Here is a 23,885-nt window from a genome sequence, read left to right as displayed (position 1 = left end):
TTCTTCAATTGCCTTTGGGGTTTGTTGTTGAATAAGAGGCATACAACTTACACTACACATTTACTATGAAGTTTTCTCAGTACATATATTTTTTTCAATGTAGTATTATTACTTTATATGCAACATTTCCTTTAGAATTTAGTGTCAGGAGAAATATATTTTCCCTATGGAACTGGTAGTATTATCTTATCACAGAATTAAAGTGAAGAGATTTTTAACGTTTTTCTTTTCGGAATGGGTTTCCAAAAATCATGGGCAAAAATATTAGTAATTATTCTGACCCTGAATGTTCTATAGATCTGCCTCCTTTTTTCTTTGGACCTTATTTTCTCCTAATACTCTTTAAATCTTACTGCACATACTCTTAGTTATAAATCATTTCCCTTTCTTTTGAAAAGATAAAGTTATTTTAAAAAAGAAGAGAGAATGGAAGAAAATAACAAAGATAAAAGAAAAAATAAAATGAGGGAGGGAACAAAAAATAGAGAAAAATAAGGAAAAGAAAAAGAAGGAAAAATTGAAGGAAAGGAGAAAAGTATATTATTTTATTGGATTTTGTAAATTTTATTAAAATTGTCCATTGTTTCCTAGAATGTATGCAGGTTGAACCATTGAAAATAATTTTTAGAGGGGAAATAGAATGAACAGGACAACTTTTGTTATTCATTTTAAGTAGTGAAAGTTTTCTCCTGTCCTTAAATGTTTCGGTTTTAGAATACAGCAGCCTTCCCATCCCCGCATGACAGGGTCTAAGGGAATGGCCAAGGATGCCTGTTTGGGGGACAATGATCTCTTGTTGTTTTTATGAAATAGACTTTGAGTAAATAAAAATTTTGGAGTAATAAAAACATCTGTAACAGACTTTTAAAGACTAAATGGCTACATGTTGCAGAAAATTTATAAGTAGACAACACACAATTATACCAAATAGAAAAGAGATTTCTCTTACTACTTATGTGAATAATTATATTGTCAGTAATTCTTTGCCACATAAATCCTTCTGAGGTTACAAAATACTCATTAGAGTGTAAGTCAAGTTAAAGACAATGAGGATTCTCTCTGAATTGTAGTAACACAAGTGACATTTTATATAAAAAGAGTCCCTTAATTCCTAATAACACATTTTCAAACATTTGATGGGAGAAATCAAGAATGAATTTTTCCAAGCAAGTCATTGTACTAGCCTCTAACTGGTGAAAACCTAGCTATGGATTTATTTTACCCTTTAAATGATGTTTTTCTTATAGTGGCCTTTTAAAACTCCTTACTTTTATTTTGGTTTGTTGGGTTTTCAAAAAAGAATTAAAATAGACTGATGTCACATGACAAATTAAGGAATCCCCTGGATTAAGTCAGAGATGGGCCTCAGCCTGGCTGCAGCAGAAAAAAAAGATGTTTGGTGTTTTGTTTATAATAGCAGGGGAAAGCCAACTGCCCGGTTTCAGAGATATTGTGCACAAGTACTGTATTTTCTTCCAAAACAGTGCACACAGTTTCACAGGTTCCTCGGCTCTATCAGAGTCACCTGGGCTTCTGCAAAGGCCAGAGACCTTTGTGCCTCGCACCAGCCGAGGCCCGCGGCTGGGGCCTGTGGAGCCCCTAGTTGTCTGTGATAATCTGCCTGGTTTCCTGGTTGGATGAGAAATAATTACATCTTTATTTTTACTAACCTTTCATTGAAATTTAGTCTTTTTTTCCGATACAAATATAGGTGACTAATAACAACATTATTAGCAGCACCTATAATTTTGTCACCAAAACAAATCACAGATACCTACATTTCACATTGTAGTTGCTGCGTCTGTCTAAAAATATTCCTTATGCTTACCTTTGATCCTACAGAAATGATTAGAACCACCAGTGTATCTTATTTAATCTCTTAATAAAGAAATATATATAATATTTCAGTGATTATTTTTCAATGAAATTCATTTCCTTTGTAATTATGTATGTTTTATTTTATACACCTAAAAATATGAACCGAAGAAGAGATTGATGGTTTCATCAGACTGCTAAAAGTGCTCATGACAAAAGAAGGTTCACAAGACTGCCTACTCCACATTATGGTTCTCAGAATTTGGGTTGCAACAGAATCACTTGAAGGGCTTATCCAAACACAGGTTGTGGGCCCTCTAGATTTTCTGATGAGTAGGTCTCAGGTGAAATTCCAGAATTTGCATTTCTTTACATGCACCTCAGGTGTTACAAGTGCTGTTTTTTTGGTCCTAAAAATCACACGTTGAGAACCACTGATCTAGACCACCCTGAATCTGAATATCTGGGACCAAGACTAGGGCTTCGAATCAGGCTTGGGAGCTGCTGATCCAGCTCTTGGATCACAGGTGAGAGGCATGTTAGCTTTCACTCCCTCACTCATAGCAGCCATAATTACCTAACCAATGGTTTTTCCCAATCCTGTTAGAAAATAAACCTACGAAAATATTTATCTTAGAAAGTTACAAAATTACTATGCTTTGCTCTTAAGTGTTTTCTTCATATTTATTTTAACTAATGCACTGTTAATTTTAAACTAGGAAAAAGCATCAAAGTTATAATTTGTACTTCAGGTGCATGATGAGTTTTTAGCTTGGTTAATTAAACTAAGTAAAAAATTTTTCCCCACCATCTGCCCTCAGCCTCCCCCATGCCCCATCTCACACCAGGAACACAGCCAGAATAAAACATTTCCTTTAGAGATGAACTTGAAAATTAAAAATAACAGAAAATGTTATTAAATTATTTCTGTGTAAAGTTAGCAAGCTAAAAATCACTTAAATTTGAACTTAGTAGGTATACTTCTTCTACTAATTCTCATATCTTTGTTTTTACTTTGTGTTAAGATTTTTTCCACATAGTAGAAAAATTGGGGACAATGACAAGCTCAGAGACACTAATTTGTCTCCCAACTTCTTAAACTAATAGGAAACTGGGGGCCCAATGCTAAATTGTGGATATAAATTTGCTTTATGCTTACACAGGAAATTAAATCGTTATACTCTTGTTATTTGGAAGGCTTATTAAAATTTTTTGTTTACTCCTCACTCCTCAACATTTTAAAAACATTTCTGAAATGGAAGAACATGAAGTAATTTAATTATATTTCATACATTGAATTTGAAAATGAGAGGCTCCCTTGATGTTTCTGATACTTGAACTGAAGGTGTCTAGCATAGGACTACCATGGGATTTGAAAATGAACACCAACTCATATGCTGCCTAATAGAGATACATATAACTAATCTATTTTAATACACTAGTATTTCCTAAATTATGTAAAGCTGTATAGAGCTGATGACTTTTAGTTTCTAATGGCTTAACAAGGTGAATCAGCTGTGTAGTTTATTCGTTGGTTAAGCAACAGGGCAGTGTGCTTCACTAAGAACTATTGCTTTAAAAATCACTAAACTCCTTTAACATTTATTCTTGCACTGGTATAAAATGTTTTCTTTCATGTTCATCAGAGACATGAAAATGTTGTTCAAAGTACTTTTTACTTATGTGTGCTATAAATGGCAGGGACTGAAAATGTTCATTTAAAAAAGGGAAGGCTGATGAAATCTGTCTCATACGATTTACTAGAATCTTTGGGGAATTGCATTTTGTAGTCTATCTGCATAAATAATCTTGAAAGACCACAGTGCCTTTTTAATAAACTGACTTCTAAATTACTTTCCAGTATACCAAACACATCATTTTAACCTCGCCGAGTTTCCTTCCATTACCATGTGCCAGTCCAGACAAATTCTCATTAAGGCTATAACTTTCTTTCAATTACTAAGGCCCTATGGAGACTATTTAATAAGTGCAGGCCCAAAGATTAAAGTCTTTGCAGAGATTACCTGACTCATTTCTGAAGAAAGCAAGTGCCTGACCTTCATCAAAAATATTGCATCTAAGGCAGTGGGATGTACTGATTGCTTTACACCCACTAAAAAATCTAGCTCTTTGTCGCTGTCTCCAGATGGAAGGACTGTGATTCATAGGAAATGAGGTCAGTGAACTAGGGAATAAAATCTGGCTGGGGGAAAAACATGTAAATAGATAGTACACAGTTGTTGGAATTGGCTGTCATCCACTCAGCTGAGGCTATTTTCTAGAAAGCTTTTCCTGACATGCAGAAATTGAGAAGGTTCTCCTATAGCATATTGAATTTATCACATTATATTGCAATTATCTATTTATGTGTCTACCTCCACCACAGCTGAAGTAGGAATAATGTCTTATTCATCCATAGAACAGATACAATATCATTGCTAATGCTTAGATTTCTGGTCCTAGAGTAATCAAAGTAATATTAGCAACTGTGAAAAAATAATAAAATATGTGTTTCCTTTGCATTACATTCTCTCATGCAGTTATAAGAATCAGCTTTATGCTATCATCTAACATATTTCATTCAAATTTACTAAAAAACCAAAAACTTTTGTCAAAGAATGCGTTGATCTTTTTGATCTTTGTAAATGATTCATCTTAACTCCAGGAAACAATTGAGTTAAGATTCACAAACCACAGTAGAAAAGAACTCTTATGTTTATAGTCATACAGTGATGCTCAGAAAGGTGGTGAATCGGATCACAAGCCCCTCCTGCACAGTGAAAACCCATAATATGTACATATCATCCAGAGCATTTGGATTCATCGATTGTGGAAACAGGGTCAAGTTACCAATCTCTTTAGCCTGCTCTTTACTAAGTTCCTGAGTCTATGAAACTGCTCCTGAGCATCGTTGGTGACTCTAGTAGTGGAAAGAAATGACTTCCTAGGGCCTCACCTCTAGGAACACACCATTTAACTATAATCAACACTAAAGTAGGGACCTGGAATCAATGCCACTTACCCCAGGCTGTGCTTGAAGTGAGAATAAAAAACCCAACTCTTTTTCAGTCTTTGGTTGACTCTTCATCAGAGAAACATTATTCCCCTGCAACTCACCCATCTTCAAGACGCTGGATTTCCCAAAGCCACACCTCCACCCCCAACACTCTCAACCTCTGCGTTGAAAGGTTTTTGTTAGAATACAAGGTATAATGTATAACAAAAAGGGTAATATATACAAAGAGCAGGAAGTTTCCCCACTTTTTATTTCTTTTTTCTTTTCCTTTCTTTTTCTTTCTTTTCTCTTTTCCCTTCCATCCCTCCCTCCCTCCCTCCCTTCTTTCCTTCCCTCCTTCTTTCCTTCCTTCCTTCCTTCCTTCCCTTTTTCTTTCTTTCTTTCTTTTCTTTTTTTAGGACTTTAAAGAAAATAGGAAATTTTCCTTTAAGGAAAATAGGACTTTATTTCCTACAGTTCTGGGAAGCCCCAGGTCTAGGCACTGGCTGATTTGGTTCCCTAGTGAGGTCCCGATTCCTAGCTGGCAAATGGCTGCCTTCTCTCTGTGTCCTCACAAGGTGAAGGGAGGAGGAAGGGCACTTTGATCTCTATTTCTCTTACAGGGGCACCGATCCCATCATGGAGCCCCTGCCTCCTGGCCTCATTAAACCTAATTACCTTTTCAAGGCCCCACTTCCCAGTACCATCACATTGGACTTGGGGCTTCAACATATGAATTTTGAAGGGACACAAAAATTCATTGCATAACAACATGTCTGTTAGTTGCAGTTCAGGTTCTCACATCTATTTCAGGTTATTTCCACAATTTGTAAGCTCCTTGAGGAGCAAACAGTCGATGGCAATAATCATGTTGAGATACCTGATAACAGCAACTACCTACTGCAGGACCAAAAAAAAGTTTGTACCCCAGGAGTCCTAGGCTTTACCTTTCCTCTTCCCCCAAAGAAGTTTCTGTATTTAGTTCTCTTTGGGTCCCAGTTGTTCGGGCAAGGAAAGTTGAAGGAAGCCTAGAAATCCCAGATTAATTTCCTTCCTAGAAGGCAGAGTGTCCCTCGTGGGTAAGAGGATAGAAGAGGATAAAAGGCAGAAGGGAGAGAAAGGGGAGTCAGGCACCTGAAGGCACTGGGTATGGCGAGAGTTGAGGGGAGACTGAGGCAGTGTGGCTGCACTGTGAGAGGGAGTGGAGATGGAGAAAAGATGCTAGGAAATGTTAAGTTTTCTTAGGAATGCAAATGCACTTTGAGATGCTTGTTAGGGACTGGAGCTGTATTGCCTGTGTTTTGGCAATGGACTAATGTTTCCTCTGAGCGCAGCCGCACCTGGAGATGGGCCACAGGGCAGCTCAGAGTTAGGCAGGTCATGCTGTCATGGTGGAGCCGTCTGCCCTGGGGCCAGGAGCTTCCTTTACTCATCATGTTTCCTGTTCTCATACTAACACAGCAAGGTCAGGCTAGGAATACCATTTTACTGATGAAGAGACAGAGTTTTATAGAATTTGTGAATATTGAGTGGGTAGAGAGGAAGAAAGGGAAAAGGCTGAGTTTGGCCCTGACTTAGACCTTTAACCCTTGACCGTTAACTCCAGAGCTCTATCATAAGATGGGCATGCTATGGCTATTTTTTTTTTAGTATATTTTATTGATTATGTTATTACAGTTGTTCCACTTTTTCCCCCTTTGTAGCCCTCTGCCTGGTACCCTCTTCCCTCCAGCAATCCCTCTGTTAGTTCATGTTCTTGGGTTGTGCGTATAAGTTCTTTGGCTTCTCCATTTCCTATACTATTCTTAATACCCTCCGCCCCCCGGTCTATTTTGTACTTACCAATTGCTCTTTTTAACCTCTGCAACTTTTCCTCCATTCTTCCCCTGATAACCCTCCAAATGATCTCCATGTCTATGATTCTGTTCCTGTTCTGGTTGTTTTTTGGTTAGTTTTGTTTTGTTTTGTTTAAGATTCAGTTGTGGATAGTTGTGAATTTGTTGCCTTTTTAATGTCCATAGCTTTGATCTTCTTCTTCTTAAATAAGTTCCTTTAACATTTCATGTAATAATGGCTCGGTGATGATGAACTCCTTTAGCTTTACCTTGTCTGGGGAGCACTTTATCTGTCCTTCCATTCTAAATGATAGCTTTGCTGGGTAGAGTAATCAAGGTTGTAGGCCCTTGCTTTTCATCTCTTTGAATACTTCTTGCCAATCCTTTCTAATCTGCAAAGTTTCTTTTGAGAAATCAATTGATAGTCTTATGTGTATTCCTTTGTAGGTAATGCTCTGGTTTTCTCTTGCTGCTTTTAAGATTCTCTCTTTATCTTTAACCTTTGGCATTTTAATTATGATGCGTGTTGGTGTGGTCCTCTCTCGGTTCAACTTGTTTGAAACCCTCTGTGCTTCCTGAACTTGTATGTCTGTTTCTTTCACCAGATTAGGTAAGTTTTCTTTCATTATTTTTTAAAATAAGTTTTCAATTTCTTGCTTTTATTCTTCTTCTTCTGGCACCCGTATTATTTGGAGGGTGGCACATTTGGAGATATCCCAGAGTCTTCTTATACTATCCTCCCTTTTTTTTTTTTTTTGAATTCTTGTTTCTTTTTTTCTATTCTGGTTGAATGTTTGTTTCTTTCTTTTGTCCCAAATCATGGAGTTTGAATCCTAGGTTCCTTCCCTTCACTGCTGGTTCCCTGTAGATTTTTCTTTATTTCACTTAGTGTAACCTTCATTTCTTTCTTTATGTTGTTGCCATGCTCAATGAGCTCTGTCAGCATCCTGATCACCAGTGATTTAAACTCTGCATCTGATAAGTGGATCATTTAGTTCTCCCTTTCATTTAGGTTTTTTTTTCTGGGGTTTTGTTCTGTTCTTTCATTTGGGCCATATTTCTTTGTTTCTATTTGGCAGTCTTTATGTTTGTTTGTTTCTATGTACTAGGTAGAGCTGCTTGAGGCTGACTATAAAAGGCACCTGTAAATTGTGTGGGGCAGAGCCTTTGGAAGTTGCCAGGGTGGGAAAACCTGCTTCACCACTATGGCTCTGTGTGAGGGGAGGGTTTGCAGAGGGGACTATGCTGCTGTCTGGCTTATGGGGGTTTTCCCTGCACTCACTCCATTTCCAGTCACTTTACCCACTCTTATTGTGCAACTGTTGCCCTTCTAACTATTGCCCTGGTGTTGAATCCCAGAGTGGGTGAGTTTGTGTAGATTTTAAGACCATGTGGGCCCTTAAAGCAAAGTTTTCTGAAAATCTGACAGTTTTTTCTTCCACCCCATCCATCCTCTACTGGTTTTTACAGCCAGAAGATATGGAGATTTATCTTCCCAGTGCTGGAACCCTGGGCTGTGTGGTCTGGCCCGGAGCTGGGATCGCTTGCTCCCAAGACACCTCTCACAATTTTTAACCACCGCACATGACTGTGGGACCACCCATGCCCCGTCCACCACCACCACCACCTCTCTGCACCACACTGCGTCTTCTCGACTCTCCACCCTGTCTTGGTGTCTGCCCCTCCTACCTGCCTAGATGAATGTGGCTTCTTTAAATCCCTGGTTGTCAGACTTCAATACAGTGTGATTTTCTGATAGTTCTGGGTGTTGTTTGCTTTGAGATTCAGTTATAATTCCTTTCTGTGGCTGTGCGAGGAGGCAAAGCATATCTACCTATGTCTCCATCTTGACTGAAGGAGGAATTGACTTCTATTGAATCTGACATCACTTGAATGAGGCCTGACGCTGGGGAGCTCCCATTCTAAATGAACATTTTAGGAGGTAAAGGGAGCTGAAAACTTTCAATCCACTTGCAAGAAGTTATGGAGCATTTCTGTCACTCTGACTGGAACCTCAACATATGTCTTATTGTAAAATATGTATATGTAGCTATTAGGCACTTGACAATAATATATAATACAACTCTCCCAGTCTGTTAGAAATTAAAAACATGTTATGAGCTACATTAAGGCCTAATATTACACTGATGGTATTTCTAGTGAAACATATGTTTTGAAGTAAAAAAGAAATTTTAAAACTAATTTTTTTCTTGAAAAATCATTATTTTTTCCACTGATTTATGTATTTCCAAGGATCCTCTATATTTATGTAAATCAGATTGATGGGGGAACTCGAAAGTTGGAAAGTTTTAGTTTTAGGTAATAGTTAATAGGCTTAGTAGTTAATCCATGTAAAAAGCTATTGTTTCAGAAACTGAAGGTCAGCCCACTCTGACTCCAGGAGACTGCAAGCAATCCAACCTTTGTGCTCCAGAAGAGACCATGAGCAATCAAGATGGTGTCTGAGCCACTCTGTTCCAGGGAGAGACATCCTGCTGTGCAAAGCACAGATAGAGAATCACTGAGGACACAGGACACAGGACCCAGATAGGAAATCACAGGACAATGGATGAAAGGAGGTTAGGGAATTTGCCAGGCTGCAGCTTTTATCTTTTTTCCCCTTTTTTTCTCCCGAGTTATAAATAATACAGTTCTATAAATTACAAAATTACCATATGTGACCTGCTATGGTTAAATTTCACAAATTATGAATAGTAAAGTGTCAGAATTGTGCATTAGAGTTGACTGTGCAACCTAAAAGAAATAAACTGTTCCACTTGAGACTGATGGAAAGGTAACAAATGATTATGGTGAACTCCTATATATTTGATGTAACATAACATGACATTAGATTGGGAAGTATAACTATTTTGGTGAGTCATTAATATGAAATTACTATTTGCCTTATCTTTCTTGGGAAAGGCTTAACTTTGCACAATAATTTTGCTGCTACAAATTTTCCAAAAAAAAAATCTTATTGTAAACATGTTACAAAGATATAGAAAAAGCATGTTCTCTGCATGCTTGTGATTAGTTATGTGTATTATGATATAGCATAAAATAAAATATTTCATTCAAGAAAATAATCTATAGAATATATTTAATGACATGAGAAAAGCTGATATATAAGTAGTCTATAAAACAGAGCATAATGAACTACTGTGTATAATTTTATAATCTTTCTGTATACCTATATTTATATCATATTTATTAAAAAGCTATGAATAATGATTATATTTTAAGAATGTATAATCAAGATTTTTTTCCTTCCTTTTGCTCATGTGTATTTTCTAAGTTCATAACTTCCATAAATTTTAACTATCTTAATACACCTAGTTTGATACCAATTAGAAGATCTTAAAAGGGAGCTGAATAGAATTACTTACCCTAGTCCCAGTAGCTGACAAACATCATTGGAGATCTGGGTGGTCCAGCTCTCAGCACAAGCTCCATGCCATATGCTCTGAATTCTGAACTGCACCAAACCATTGTTTTTCAGTGTCCCATTGAAAAGACGCACTAAAGAGATTAGACACAGGTCATTTTGACCTAAGTCAATAAAAGTAAATGATGAACTCTGAACTACAATGCGCAATGTTCTTAACATTTAGAGTTTAGAGATTGATTGTAATTTTTCTTAAGAGTTATTTTGGAAGGTCCATGTTGGAAATACAAGTTTGGTGAAATTAATTTTTCTTTTTATATAACTATAAAACTGGAAAAGGTAGAGATATGTAAGTTCATGGTATATCAATACAGAAAATAAGGTTATTTAAGAAGAACATATCTTTTAAAGTTGGTCTGTAAAAGAAAGAAAACACATGTACAGGTACAACATTAGGCGATTTAGGAGAACCTACTAGTTTTTCCAGAAACCATTTTATTTGCAATGTTCTTTTGCTGTTTGGTATGCATCTCCTTTCCCGCCATCTCACAGCCATTTTGACTAGAGAGTTAAGGCCATTAGTGGCTAGTAGGGACTGGGCCAAGCTAAGCTAGTTTATCAAATGGGAAGAACATCGCTAATGGTAGTTTTGCTAACAAACACCATACTGTAATTCTGTAAGTGAATGTTGTTTACATTTTTTTCCTATTGTGAGAAGAATAAGAGTTTTGACTTTAGGATAAGACAAACTTTTGTTGAAAACACAGCTCTAGTCCTTACTTAGTGTGAGACCTTTGGCAGCCACTTTTTCAAGCCTCAGCTTTCTCATGGCTGAAACAGAGCTAATTCTTATTATGTTAAGATTGTTTTACAGCACTTAGTTACAGTGCATGTCACAGAATCAGTAGCATCAGATATTTGCTTGAAATCAAAAGTAAGGCATAATAAAAGTAGCATTACTCATAATATAAATTTTTTGTCCTCACAGAGGACTTTTTTTCATTGCTTTCAGTGACAGAGAGACAGAGAGACATACAGACTGACATCAACATGAGCAAGAAACCAATAGCTGTCTTCTCATATGCACCCTGCATGGGGATTGGACCTGTAATGTGTGTGTATCCTGACTTGGAATCAAACTCACAACCTTTTGGTTTACCAACTGAGCTGCACAGGCCAGGGCCAATACTTATGATATTATAGAGATATGGAGTGGGGCTGGAGTCACTTCAAGACTCAAGACAGAAAGAGTAGCAGATAATGAAGAAACAGGAATGCAAATAACCAAGTATAGGAAAATCAGTTATAAAAACGAGCATGTCTCTGTGTGTAGGCAAAGCTGTCAGTATGGTAATTAATAAGAGTGGTGTTCAAGTGCCTGGTGTGGGCTATCATCTCTCTGTGGTGTTTTATGCTTTCTACCCAAATTTGTGTTGTCCTAGACTTAAAGTTATTAAGTGTAGTAAATTTAAACCAAAAAAACTAATTGGGATCTGCATTTTAACTTTACTGTTAACTAGAATGGGGATAGAGATGCTGAAATCACTGAGATGTTCATACCCCCAAACATCAAAACATGTCTTAAGCAACACATTTATAAGCTTCCTTTCACATTTGTAGAATCAAAATTTTAAAGTGATAAAAATATTTTCCAAAAAGTAAACCATACCACAGTGTGCTTCATCTGAGCCATCCGTACAGTGTGGGAGACTGTCACAGAGATTCGCTAATGGAATGCACTCTCCGCTCTTACACTGAAAGCTGTCTTCCATGCAGGTCTCTATGAGGAAAGAATAGTTATTGTATAGGATAAAGGAATGGCAAATAGGTGATTGCGGAGTATCTATCCCATTTCTATCCCTTAAAAAGAAAAAAACAGGCTCTTTAAAGCAGCACATGGCCAAGCTAGTTTTGCTATTGAATAAGACCATACACTTAGTGTCTCAGAATGCCTCAGAAATGATAGTGTCAAACCCAGAGATATGATTTGAGAAGACTGTGGGCAAAAACTTGAGCATCTGTTTTGCAGCAGAGAATGGCTCCTGATATACCCCTCCCTCACAATTGTTGCCAGTGTGTTTTCAGTGAACTCCTCCACCCTAAAATGAACATACAAGCCGCAACCACTGGAATGTTATACAAGCATAGAAAGATCTCTTAACTTCACCAATAAAATTATATTTCTAAACCTTTATTCTATAGAAATGTGGAAGTTGCCTTTCGGTGGGACCAAACTGGGACCAGGCTGAAAACAGTGAACTCATTTAAAGTGTAGCCAGCTGGGAAAAAGTAGTCACAAAGAAATGGAAACAGTCTAATAATGAATTTGAAAGGAATTTGGGGATTGAGCTTCAAGCTACTAAAGCAAGTTTAGAGTCATGGAATGTGCTTGACAAATGAAGAAATGGAAGGAAAATGAAGAGACTGGACAAGGAAGGAACGAAGAAGATCTGAGGCAATTGGTGATTTCCAGAGTTTGAGTTGCGTAGAAAGAGATCTACTGGAAATATTCATTGTTCGAACAGAGTGGATACTGCTGTTTTCTAGAATTGTTTGTTTGGTCCTAAGGGGACAGCTCTCATCTGACAGAGAGAAGTGTTTGCTTCCCTCATGGTGTTTTTAAATTATGTCCCAGAAGCGCTATCTGCTGACACTAAGGTCTCTGAGGAAGACCATGTGGGATCTGGATCCCCTGAGAAGGAAGGTGGTGGTTGGGTATGAAGCAGCCTGATGTCTCCTTCCCCACATGGCCCGTGGGCAATCATAATGCAGAAGCACAAGCACTTAATAAAAATAAGGAACAGGTAAACTTCTTTATGAAAAGCTATTAGCGAAAATGAATCCTAAACTATTATATTGTTTTGTAGGAGACACAATTCAAATTAAAATGGTTTCAGAATTAAGTTGTACTAATTTCCATAGACTTTCTCAATTTATGACTAAACATAACAGCGCCTGAAAGGAATCATTCCTGTTTTAGAATCTAGATGGTAGCCCAAATCTGAGAGCATTGGTAATACTAATGCACTCTCAAGAGAGTTACTATAGCCATGTTATACTTACTAAAAAAGAAAAATTTGTCTTGCAACTAGGAGTACCCATCACACATTTTCAGTTATTAAAAAAAAATTAGAGTTTTTTCCCTAAAAATTAGAACACATAGCATTCTTGAAGGGGAGTGCTTGGAGATTGGAGAGGAGAATGGTGCCTCTGGCATGATGGGTGCCCCAAGACGGTTCCTGACTGAAAGTTTGGCACACGGAAGAACCATGAGGGCTGGGGTTTCCGTGGGACTAGCGCAGGGGCTTTCAGACTTTTTTCCAACTGTTGAACCATACTCTAGGACACCCTAACATGTTGCATGTGTGTGACTAAATGTAACACCCTTATTCAGGTCCAGTCGGCTCTGTTCTCATCCATCCCGCACTCTCCCACCGTCCCCCTCCCTTTCCATTCTGTAATAAGGAATGCTGGTCAAAAACAAATACATTGATTTCATGACCCACACTTGAAAAATATCAGACTAAACTGAAGAATAGTGAAAAATTTCAGGGGAGATGATGACTTTAGTTTCCGAAAGTTTGTGGGCAGATAGCTGTATAAAGATTGACATTCACTTCTCCCATAATGAATTCAGAGGTTAGCTGGGACTAACCCTGATGGTGGTTAGGGCTAGCAGAGAGGGCGACAGTAGAAACAACCTGCAGTTATCTCCCCTTAGGGCAGAGCATGAGTTTCCATTTGTCCAGTGGACACTAGGAATTTTAATTGAATGACAGCTGCCTGACAGACAAGCAGGCTCCAGCACAAAGATGTGGAGGGCTGGGGTCTGGGGTGGGGATTAGGAGCTATGTCAGGTTCTAAGGAATTATCTAAGGTATTACCCATGCCAGGTGAAGTAGTCCTAGGACTGGTGTGTGGGGCATGGGGGGGCAGAGGAATGCTCCGAAAACCCCACAACTCTGTCCCAAAGGAGCCAGCATTTGGCTGGGAGCCACTGTTAATCAAAAGAAAACTACAGTGATGATAGATTTTTGTTTCCTGTCTGCTGCTCCCTTGTTAGTGGAGATATATATGGGACGATTGAAGGAAAAGAAAGTGAAAAACGAGTCAAAGACAATAGATCTCTCCTCCTCTACCTTAAGTTATTGGGCTAAGGTTTGTGCCTGACCTGAGAGATTAAAAAAAAAAAGTTTGAATTAGATGATATTAAAGTTTGATGTTATATTTGACAGTACATTTTAATATCTAAAAACAAGACTTAACTACCACGTTAAGAAAATTTAATACGTTTGAAATAATTGGCAAAGTGAAGAGACCTGATTGAAATATTCAGGGGCAAAAAGGGATATTTGAAATAAAGTAGGTAGAGAAAGATAAAGCTTTTTGGGTTTATACTCTCATTGAGTCCATTCTCTAAATTGAATATGCAATATACTAGCTGCAATACCTATAGTGCCCAGGCCTTGATAAAATGCTAAGCACAAAGTAGAAAATCTTTAGGTATTTGTGAAACATTAAGTGAATTGATTTATGTTAAATGAATGACATGCACCAAAAATCAGTATATGCTTGGGGGAGGGGGTCATAAGGGGACTAAATGGTAATGGAAAAAATACTATAAAGATTAAATAAAAAATCAGAATAAACCCTAGTTTATTATAGAGTTGACACAATATAAAGCAATCTTTAGAAGTATTATTTAAAGAAATACATTTTGAAGTTAGGGAATTTACCGGCGATGATCACTCGGTTGATTTGAAAAAATATAGACATTTTCTATTTTTTTTTTAGATTTTAATAGAAGATTCTATTATCTTCATGAGGATAAAATTTATTATTTGAATTCAAATTGTGGTTAAACCATGGCATTAGTAATCATCTGATCTTGGTTTGACCTGCAATTTAGTCATTTCTTTTTATTTATTTTTGACCTTGGACGAATGAATTAACTTTAAATGGGAACAACTATTATTTATGTCTTAGGTGTACCGTGAGAGTAAGTGAAAAAATTACAAGGTACAGTATAAGAAATGAAGTAAGCAAGGAACCTATACCCATGGCCCATGAACATGAACAATGGTGTTGGGATTGCCTGCGGGAGTGGGGGGTGCTGGGTGGAGGTGGGCAAAGGGGTGGAGGCGGGCAAAGGGGGAAAAATTGGGACAACTATAATAGCATAATCAATAAAATATAATTAAAAATTAAAATGTAGTTGGTATATGAATATAAATACATTGAGTGCTCAATAAATAGTATTCTTGACAGCAAAAATAGTAACATTTAAAAGTTGTTCTTTTTCGCTGATAATTTTAAGTTCGCATTCTTACTTCCATGGGCCAGCTGTGTTTCTTTCCCCTCCAGATAACCATATAAACAACAAGAAATCATATTTAATCCATTCCTCTGAGTATCTAACAATAATAATTGGGGCTCTTTGTATATTTTATTTTCAACTTTGAAAAGTTCTGTATTTCTTCAACCCAATTCTTAGTTACCTTAGTGAAAAGATATTTTAAGGAAGACATGGCCTGCTGGTTATTTCTACAAATCTTTGCCCCACGAGAGAAGTAGTTTACATATATCAAATATAATACTATTAAGGAAGTTCTTGAAAATGTAATTATCAATTTGTTTCACAAACATATTTTAACCAGATTAGTAAGATGATAAATGGGCAAAGAAAAGTTAGTATTCTACAGGCAAACATTAATATTTTAACTAACTTTATTTTTATCTATCTAGTATTAATTTTCCTTCAGAAAACAGAAGGTTTGAACTAGGTATATATGTATTTGTATTTATATATTCTATTTAAAATCTATACTTTAACATGTATTATAGTTATTTGAAAAGTTGACAGCCTAATTACATATCCATCATTAAATATCTTATTATACTTATAGAAATTAGTCATCACTAGTTATTTTTAAAATATATCATTATTTTGTTTTCATAGCTTATTAAAATCATTAAGTAAAAATGAGTTCTCGATGCCAGTACTTTAACCATAGATACATGTATTGATAATTTTACCCTTTTACTAGTGTAGTCAAGCTGTATTTAAATGGAAAAGCACACATTTTTTGAATGGAAATTTCAATATTTGAATTAAAATATGAATAATAACATACATAAAGATCTGAAGATTGTAGTTCACTTTTGTGCTTTTATGAAAGCTGTTAAGGGTACATGCTACAAATCTAGAAAAATTCACTTGTTTCTATTAGAAGAATGTGTTGAATAAAAAAATGCTAAATGGGACAAAATGGTCTGTTGCTGCTGAACTGACTGGGAATGATACCTTCTGAGGAGATATATAAATAAACTCTTTCAAAATTTTCTTTACATGCATGAAATGTATTCTCATTCTTTGCAACAACATAGAGCAGTTCAGCTTCATCAAGAAGTCTTTAATCTGAAAGTTTTACTCTCTGCAGCCTCTGAAATCTTATTTCTGATCGTTTTATGCTCATAGTGAGAGAGAGAAAAAGAAATATTGCTAAGCACTGAATTTCCCCATCTACTTTTTTATGAAGTCTCCAATAGCCTGGCCTCATTTAGTCAACATATGCTTGGTTTTAAATGGAACTGAATTGATCTCTAAGGCACACGCTACACAATCTAGGGAGGGCTCTAACCCCCTAAATGTAATCAGCTGCCACTTGCACAGTTGCCTGGTAAGCATCACTGAATTCCAAATGAAGACTCTCAGTATTGGAAAAGAGCAGTAAGGAGACCTTTATAGGAGATCAATCTTAATAAATCTGTATTTCATACATTCTAGTGGAATGTGACTGGCAATGCTAAAAATAAGATTAAAAAAAGGAGATACAAAAATGTGTTATATAATTCTTTTACATTTCAATGAAGGACTTTGAAAGTTGTTCCCAAAATATCTCAGAAGATAAATGAAGCACATAAATGCTGAACATTTATGATATCCCTTTTATATGTCTTCTGAAATGACCGTCAAAGCAGAGCACCAATATAAACAGATACGTGTGCCCATCCTCTCTTTCCATTACCAGCTTGATTACCTTCCACTGCCAATTCCCTGTTTCTGTAATTGCTTTTCAGTACTTCGGTGTTAAACATCTCTCTGGGAGAAGGCTGTGCTGATCATGACTCAATCACTCAATTTTCTGCTCCCCAGCAAAATCTGTCCTGTGTCCAGGAGGACACAGTGATGGTCACGGAAGACTCCACTCTAACCTCAATCAGGGAATTTGTCTCCAAATGATTTACTTCCTAAATAACATCATCAGAGTCGTTGAAATCTAGTGACAGGGCAAACAAATATAAACCACCTCTACACCATAAATCTGGTATCTATTTTGTGTTGGAAGCAATAGATTATGCTCTTCTGGCTTTTACCTTGAATAGAAATTGCTTATAATATTTTTCAAAATCTTTGGTGCTGTGTCTGTCTTGTTATGAGACTCTGGTTAAAACCCGATCATTGTAATATTTTTAATGAAAGAGATCTGTTGCTCTTTGCCTTTTCACAACATATTATTTTCCCATTTCTTTCCTCCTTCCTCATTTACAATTTAAAATATGGGTTTAAAGATTTACCATTTCTCTAAAATTTTGTTTTAAGATGTTTTCTCTTTTGCAGGTGGTGGAATACCCAATAATCACTTCAATTGTTTGGCTTCATGAATAAATTTACTCCCTTAGTGGTTAGAGCTATCAGCCTTTATAGTTCAGTAGGTTTTAAAGTTCCTTTCTACTTCTTCACAAATATAATACTTCTTTCAAAAGTTTTTTCCATGACATTATTCTTGGAAAAAAGTTGGGAGGCCCCACCCTCCAGTAGAATAGGTATTAGGTATTTGTTCGCTCAATTTTAAGCTACTTTGGAGAATGGAGCACGTAATTCTATTGCATTTAAATGTGAATGACATTGATGCCTATACATTTTTTATTATAGCAGTTCCTCTTCAAAAACTTCAAAATATAATTCTACTGTTTAAATAGTCATCATGAAATGAGCAACATGTAAAGATTGTCTGCTTTTTAAAACCTTCAAAAATGATATTTTTCTGCCTAGGAATATGACCCAAAATTTTCTTCTTGAAATTTAAAATTTAAACAGGGAAGTTATAACACTGATTTGTGATAATTAATGCTTTACAGTACATCTTTGCTGTTAGTTTTTACTGTTATTTTCCCTTTGGAAATGCCTATTATTTTCAAACTGGGGCTTCGGGTTTTTCTTGCACACCATTACAGACTCTCACAATTGTGTCTTCTATTCAGGGCAAGGGTAGGTAAGATACAGGTCGTCTTCCATGTTTGCTATAAAGCTAAAAGCATACAACTTCCTGTGACACAGTTAAAGTTCTCGGCCAGTTATGAGTGGAGGAACAGGTATTTATTTGCACACATGGACCTGGGATTAGATAATAGGTCAGGTGAGGATCAAAGCTCTAACTCATCCTCTTTTCTAGACATTCTAAGTAAAAAACTGATCACAGTCTCCTATGGAAGGGAACGATAGATGGAAGAAGTGTACTGTATTCTGTCTTTCTGACATACTTGCATCTAGAAAGAAGCACAGGTGTGGGCAGTAGCATAAGAAAAATCATAGTCCAAAAGAATAAGTAGCAAGTGAGAAAAAGTTCTCTTTAGATTATTGAATGCAGTCAGTTATATCATAGATGAATAAATAGATATTGATGTGTCCGATGAGAAGGCAGGAAACAATTTTGTTTTTTCTCCCTGATAACTATGTTATGGATATAAAAAATAAGGTAATAAGTTTGTTCATACCAGCAAAAATCAGCAGCAAATTCCTTCATCCTTCATAGAACTGGCTTTACACTGCTTGTCTCTAAGAAGTTAATGATGTTAATATTTTAATTGGATGTTGTTGGCATTCAAACAGCTCACTTGACTGTGTCCCTGCTGTTCTCTAAAAATGCTCTTGGCAAAGGGAACATGACAGACAGTCCTCCTTCCTCATAGTGCCAAAACCCCATTTTAATGTTTAAAATGGCCCTCTTCAGTGAATGAAATTCATGACTCTTTAGGCACCAGAGAAATGCAAATAGATCTGTTGAAAAATGATATGGATTCCTCTTTGAACTAATTCAGGTAGTAGTTAAATAGTCATAAAGGGAAGAAGGAAATCCTTGTTAAGATGAGGAAAAATGAGTGCTCTAGATTGCAAACATTGAAATGTATCTAGGCCTTGAAGTCCGTATGCTTTTATCGGTTTGCTCCAAAAGTTCCAGCGCAGTACATAATTCCAAGTGCACTTACCTGGAATTCCCAAGCGATAGCCAGTAGTGAAGTTGGCTTTAAATCCCCCTTTTGTCAATTGACTGTTAGTGATGAAAAGCACGGTCATTCTGTTGGTGGTTGAGAACACATCCTTTACTGGACCAGGCCCTGTATACACAGCTGCTCCGAAAGGAAAACAAGAGATTCAGTGAGATGTTCCTCGGGTATAGAAGAAAATATACTTTTTTTTTCAGTTCCATGCAATGTGCGCATTCTTTTACATTTTGGGCACTGGTTCTTGGAAATCAATTTCTCTGTTCATCTTTTCCAATATTACTAGAGGTTTCTGTGGTTCTGTAATTTAATGATGAATTACTCATAACATTATTTGGCTGATTAGCACCACTATTTTCAAGCACATGTTATTCCAGAAAAATGATTATTTGGCTGCTTCAGAAGACCATTATAAAACAATGGAGATTATAGTCTCCTTTAATAGTTTTGTTCAAATTTATTTGACTTTTTTTGTGAGTTGAATCATTCACCTAATCTGAAGGATGGATTAGTTAGAAACAGATTATATAAATTTAAATGGTGGTTTTGGGGGATGCATAAACAATGAAATACTTTTTACTAACACTAAAGGTTTAAGCTAATTAAAAATACATTGATATTATTAAGTAATTTACATTTGGGATATGAAAGAAATTTTGTTTCAGAAAACACTTTTGCCTACAAACTAGAAAACTATAACTTTGAGAACCTTTTAGAATTCTTATTTACTTTGCAATGATTTATGTAAATATAACAGGTGAAATGATAATAAATGATTTTTCTTAGATCATGGGAACACTGAAGTTTATATTAGAAAGACATTGTAACCAGAAAATGGGAAAACTACCCAAAATGTTTTTATAATTGTACATAAGAAAATCAAATTTGAAGTGCCTTGGTTCTTTCTAGCACTAACTTCCTAACCCCACTGATTCTTTCATTGCATATTTGTACTGCGTGTGGCTCTTAATATCCTCTCACATGAAGCTCATATTCTAGAACTTTGTGGGACTTTGCTGAAGAAATCCACATAATGGGTAATAGATTACTCTGGCTGGAGAACCCTCTCTACCACTCTGTTTCCTTCATCTACATCATTGCTACGGAAGGTGCCCTCTACAGTCTTCACCCATTGGTCACAACGTTCATATGATTGCAACATGAGTGCGTCGGGCCAGATTTTACAGGAAATGGCTCATATGAGGCTGGGGTACAGCAGATAAAACACCTTTACTTATAAAGTGTGTTATGCATGCATTCCAGTTGACTCTATATATTTTCATACTTTATGTTTTAAAAATTAGTTAAATATTAGCTATTATACTTGATGAATAGATTTTTGTTAACATTTGTTTTGTTAGTTTGATATAAAATAAAATTTGATTTAATAGCTACCTTTGAACAGCTGATACACACATAATGCATAAAAACTACATAGCAGTTGTCCTTAGCTCTTAGTCTCCAAGGTGTAAAGCTTATTGTAAGGAATTAATCCCAGCTAGTAGAAGCTATTGACTCAAAAATATTAATCCTGGTTTGCCAAGAATGCTCAAGAAGAATATCATTCTATTATCTTTATAACATCTTCCCCCAAATTAAAACCTTCACACAAATATGACATGCTCCTATGCTACTGTTTGGTAGTTGTAAAACAGTGATTACATTTAATGAGAAATGCTCTCTCCATCAGTCCAGAGTCTTGAGCCATACAACCTTCACAATATTTAAACTGCAGACTCACCTAAGAGCAAGGAATCATCTCCTCTGCCATCTCTGATTTCAACGACATCTGCAATATTTTCTAAGTCAAATTCTTGAAAATGGAGTTGTATATTCTTCCCCTCTTGTGCATTTAAATTCCAAGTACCTTAACAGTAATAAATAACAACATTTATTTTGCAACACGTCTTTGTATTTTTTAAAAAGTTTCACTCTTTTGAGAATTTCAAATCACTTTCAAAGATCTTTTTCCCCCTTTATGAAAACCAATACTCCACACTGTTGTTTTTTAATGTGTGTGTGAGAAAATATATTGGTCTAGTCATGAATATTTATAGTAAAGTTTCAATAAAATCTGAAGTGATTTACTGTAATTAAATTTGTTTTATTTTATATAAGAATACTTTAATCAAAGTTTACTAACAATATTTTGCTCCCACAATCTAAACTTTATAAATCTCAAATGTATTAATATTCTACTTTTATTTTCCATGACTCAATTTAAAGGAAAATGAGGTGATTAAAATGCAATTTGTAGGGCATGAATACTTTATTATTTCTTTAAGTAATTTTGCCATTATTTAAAGATGTTGTTTACTGGTAGTTCATTTTGAAAACAAAACAAAACAATAAAAAACAATTACCAGCCTTAATATCAGTAAACACTTCTTGTTCTTTATTGTTTCTTAAACAATTTATTCTTTAGATTCTCTTCTAGGCTCTTTCCTCATTATGTATGTGTTCTCATTCTCACTTGTAGGGAAGAATATTTCGTTGATGTAGTAATGACTTTCAAGTCTTATTTTCTATCCTTTTTTTTGAGAAGTAGATAAATTTACCCAATTATTTTGTATATGGATGTATGTATCTCAAACTCACCATGTGGTAAATGGAATACAGAATTATCTCCTTCCTAAACTCATTTCTTACTCTTCCTGTCACAGTAAAATGGCACCACTAATCATCCGCCCACAGTTGTCTACACGAGAAACCTCTGCATCTTCCTTCACCTCGTCTCTCCTGCCACAGCCAATCCGTCACTTAGGCCAGCCAACAGTACCTACCATACCCCTTGATCTCATTTACTTCTGAGCCTCCATTGCCACTATAGGAGTTTAAGTCACTGTTATTTTTCATTTCCTAATTGGTGATGCTGATGGCTCTCTTCCCTTGCCATCAATCTCTGATCCTGCAAGCCAGATGGATTCATCTAAAATGCAGGCTTGATTTTATCCCTATTTTCTTGTAAACCGTTTGAAGTCTCCCCAGTGCTCTCAGAATTAAATCTGAACTGCTTGGCATGCTGCGAAATTCCTTTGTACTTCAACTTATTTGCTACCACTCCTTAATTTTTCTTGGAGATTCAAAAACAAACAAACAAAATAATCACATCTCCTAACCTCTGAACTTCTTGTGTATTACACACCTCTCATGTCCTCTCAAGCATTCTGTCTTTGTCTTTACTGTAACAGTACTGTGGACATTCTGTAATGCCTGACAACTTATCTGAAACTTCATCTAGACTGAATTATGTTTGTTTCTCATTTACTTATTTCACTGCCTAACAAAGAAAGGGTTCAATATATGCTTGTTGAATTAATCAATAAATTTAATAAATTTTTCTAAATTGTTCTTTCAGTGTTCCGTTGGTTTTCAGGTTTTTTAAATCACTACTTTGTGCAAGGGATATGTTTATAAAAATGTCTTCACTGTGAAATAGAGATGATGATATCTGGTTCCCCAAACAAATCAAATTAGATTAATGGATATTTATTTTTTTGAATCAGATATCTCCCTATAATAATGACTCTCTTATTCTATGAAAGTGATACTTATCTGTGGATCATGTGAAGCAAGAAAAGTTGACAGTTTCTAACAGCACATTTTTTCACTGTCATTGGGGCATTTCTTTTGCTGGTAGAAGCCTCCATTCGGATCCATGGTGCTGCCCTGGTGTGGCCATGGGAAAACTATTCTGTTTCCCAGACCGAAGTGGAATCTTTGTGGGGTTGGCTGGGAATCTGCATCTTTAACACAATCTCTACTCAGCTCTAATGAACTTTTCTATTTAGGAATAATGATCTAGAGATATGCTTTGTGCACTTTTAGCTAACTCATCTTCCCAATGAGCTTAGGGTTTTTTTTTAGTGATTCTTTTTATTATTTCATCTTTTATACTGAGAATCTAATCACATTATTCTAGTTGCTTTATTGACTCTAGTCTGTATTTATAAAAATTGCAGAGGTCACAACTGGCTTTGTTCTTTGGAATTGCAAACTTGTCACATTTACCATAGACATTATACATATAATCACAAAGAGTGATTAAGAGAGTGGTATGTGGAGTAAGGCTTTGTCACTTACTTGTCTTATTGAAATTTTAAATTGGAGACATAATAATAGCACCTACTTCAAAGAATTATTGTGAGAATTAACTGAAATAATGTATATTAAGCACTAATACGATGCCTGGCCTGAAATAATTGCTTAAAATAGTAATTTATTTTTGTATTCTTGTTATCATTATATTAAGCAATCTCATAAATGTGGTGAATGTACCCTGATATGACAAATTTGTAATCTATTTTGCTGTGTCAAGGGAAAACTTTGAAATACGCAATTTTTCTCAGCCTGAAGAAATGACTTACAGAAAGCCTGATTAGGGTAGTTGTCTGGGAAATTCTTAGAAGTAAATGTTGTATTTGGCTCCCACAGTTCAAAAGGTCCTCCACAGTCTGCTGTAAAGGAAAACAGTAAAAATCATTAGTAACATAATGTTTATTTCAGAGAGATAATACAATTTGCTAGAAAATGTCCAATTATATTTCTTGGCTTTGACAGATAAATCTTA

The 23,885-nt window shown here is 35.9% G+C and overlaps 1 protein-coding gene across 1 annotated transcript in view; it reads right to left on the bottom strand.

Annotated features, from left to right (window-relative positions):
* Positions 1-23,885, bottom strand: part of TMPRSS15 (transmembrane serine protease 15) — a 107,750-nt gene that overhangs the window by 25,703 nt on the left and 58,162 nt on the right. Inside the window, exons 15-19 of the mRNA XM_054576629.1 lie at positions 23,683-23,772; positions 21,057-21,182; positions 19,301-19,441; positions 11,700-11,810; positions 10,032-10,164 (exon numbers count right to left, since the gene is read on the bottom strand). Of these exons, the coding sequence (XP_054432604.1) occupies positions 10,032-10,164; positions 11,700-11,810; positions 19,301-19,441; positions 21,057-21,182; positions 23,683-23,772 (601 nt within the window). The remainder of the gene's footprint in view (positions 1-10,031; positions 10,165-11,699; positions 11,811-19,300; positions 19,442-21,056; positions 21,183-23,682; positions 23,773-23,885) is intronic.

This window comes from Pteronotus mesoamericanus, unplaced genomic scaffold (genome assembly GCF_021234165.1).
Source record: "Pteronotus mesoamericanus isolate MK-2021 breed Mesoamerican mustached bat unplaced genomic scaffold, CSHL_Meso_final contig_116, whole genome shotgun sequence".
Taxonomy (NCBI): Eukaryota; Metazoa; Chordata; class Mammalia; order Chiroptera; family Mormoopidae; genus Pteronotus; species Pteronotus mesoamericanus.
The sequence above is the reverse complement of the archived record's forward strand: the minus strand, read 5'-3'. Positions and strand labels throughout refer to the sequence as shown.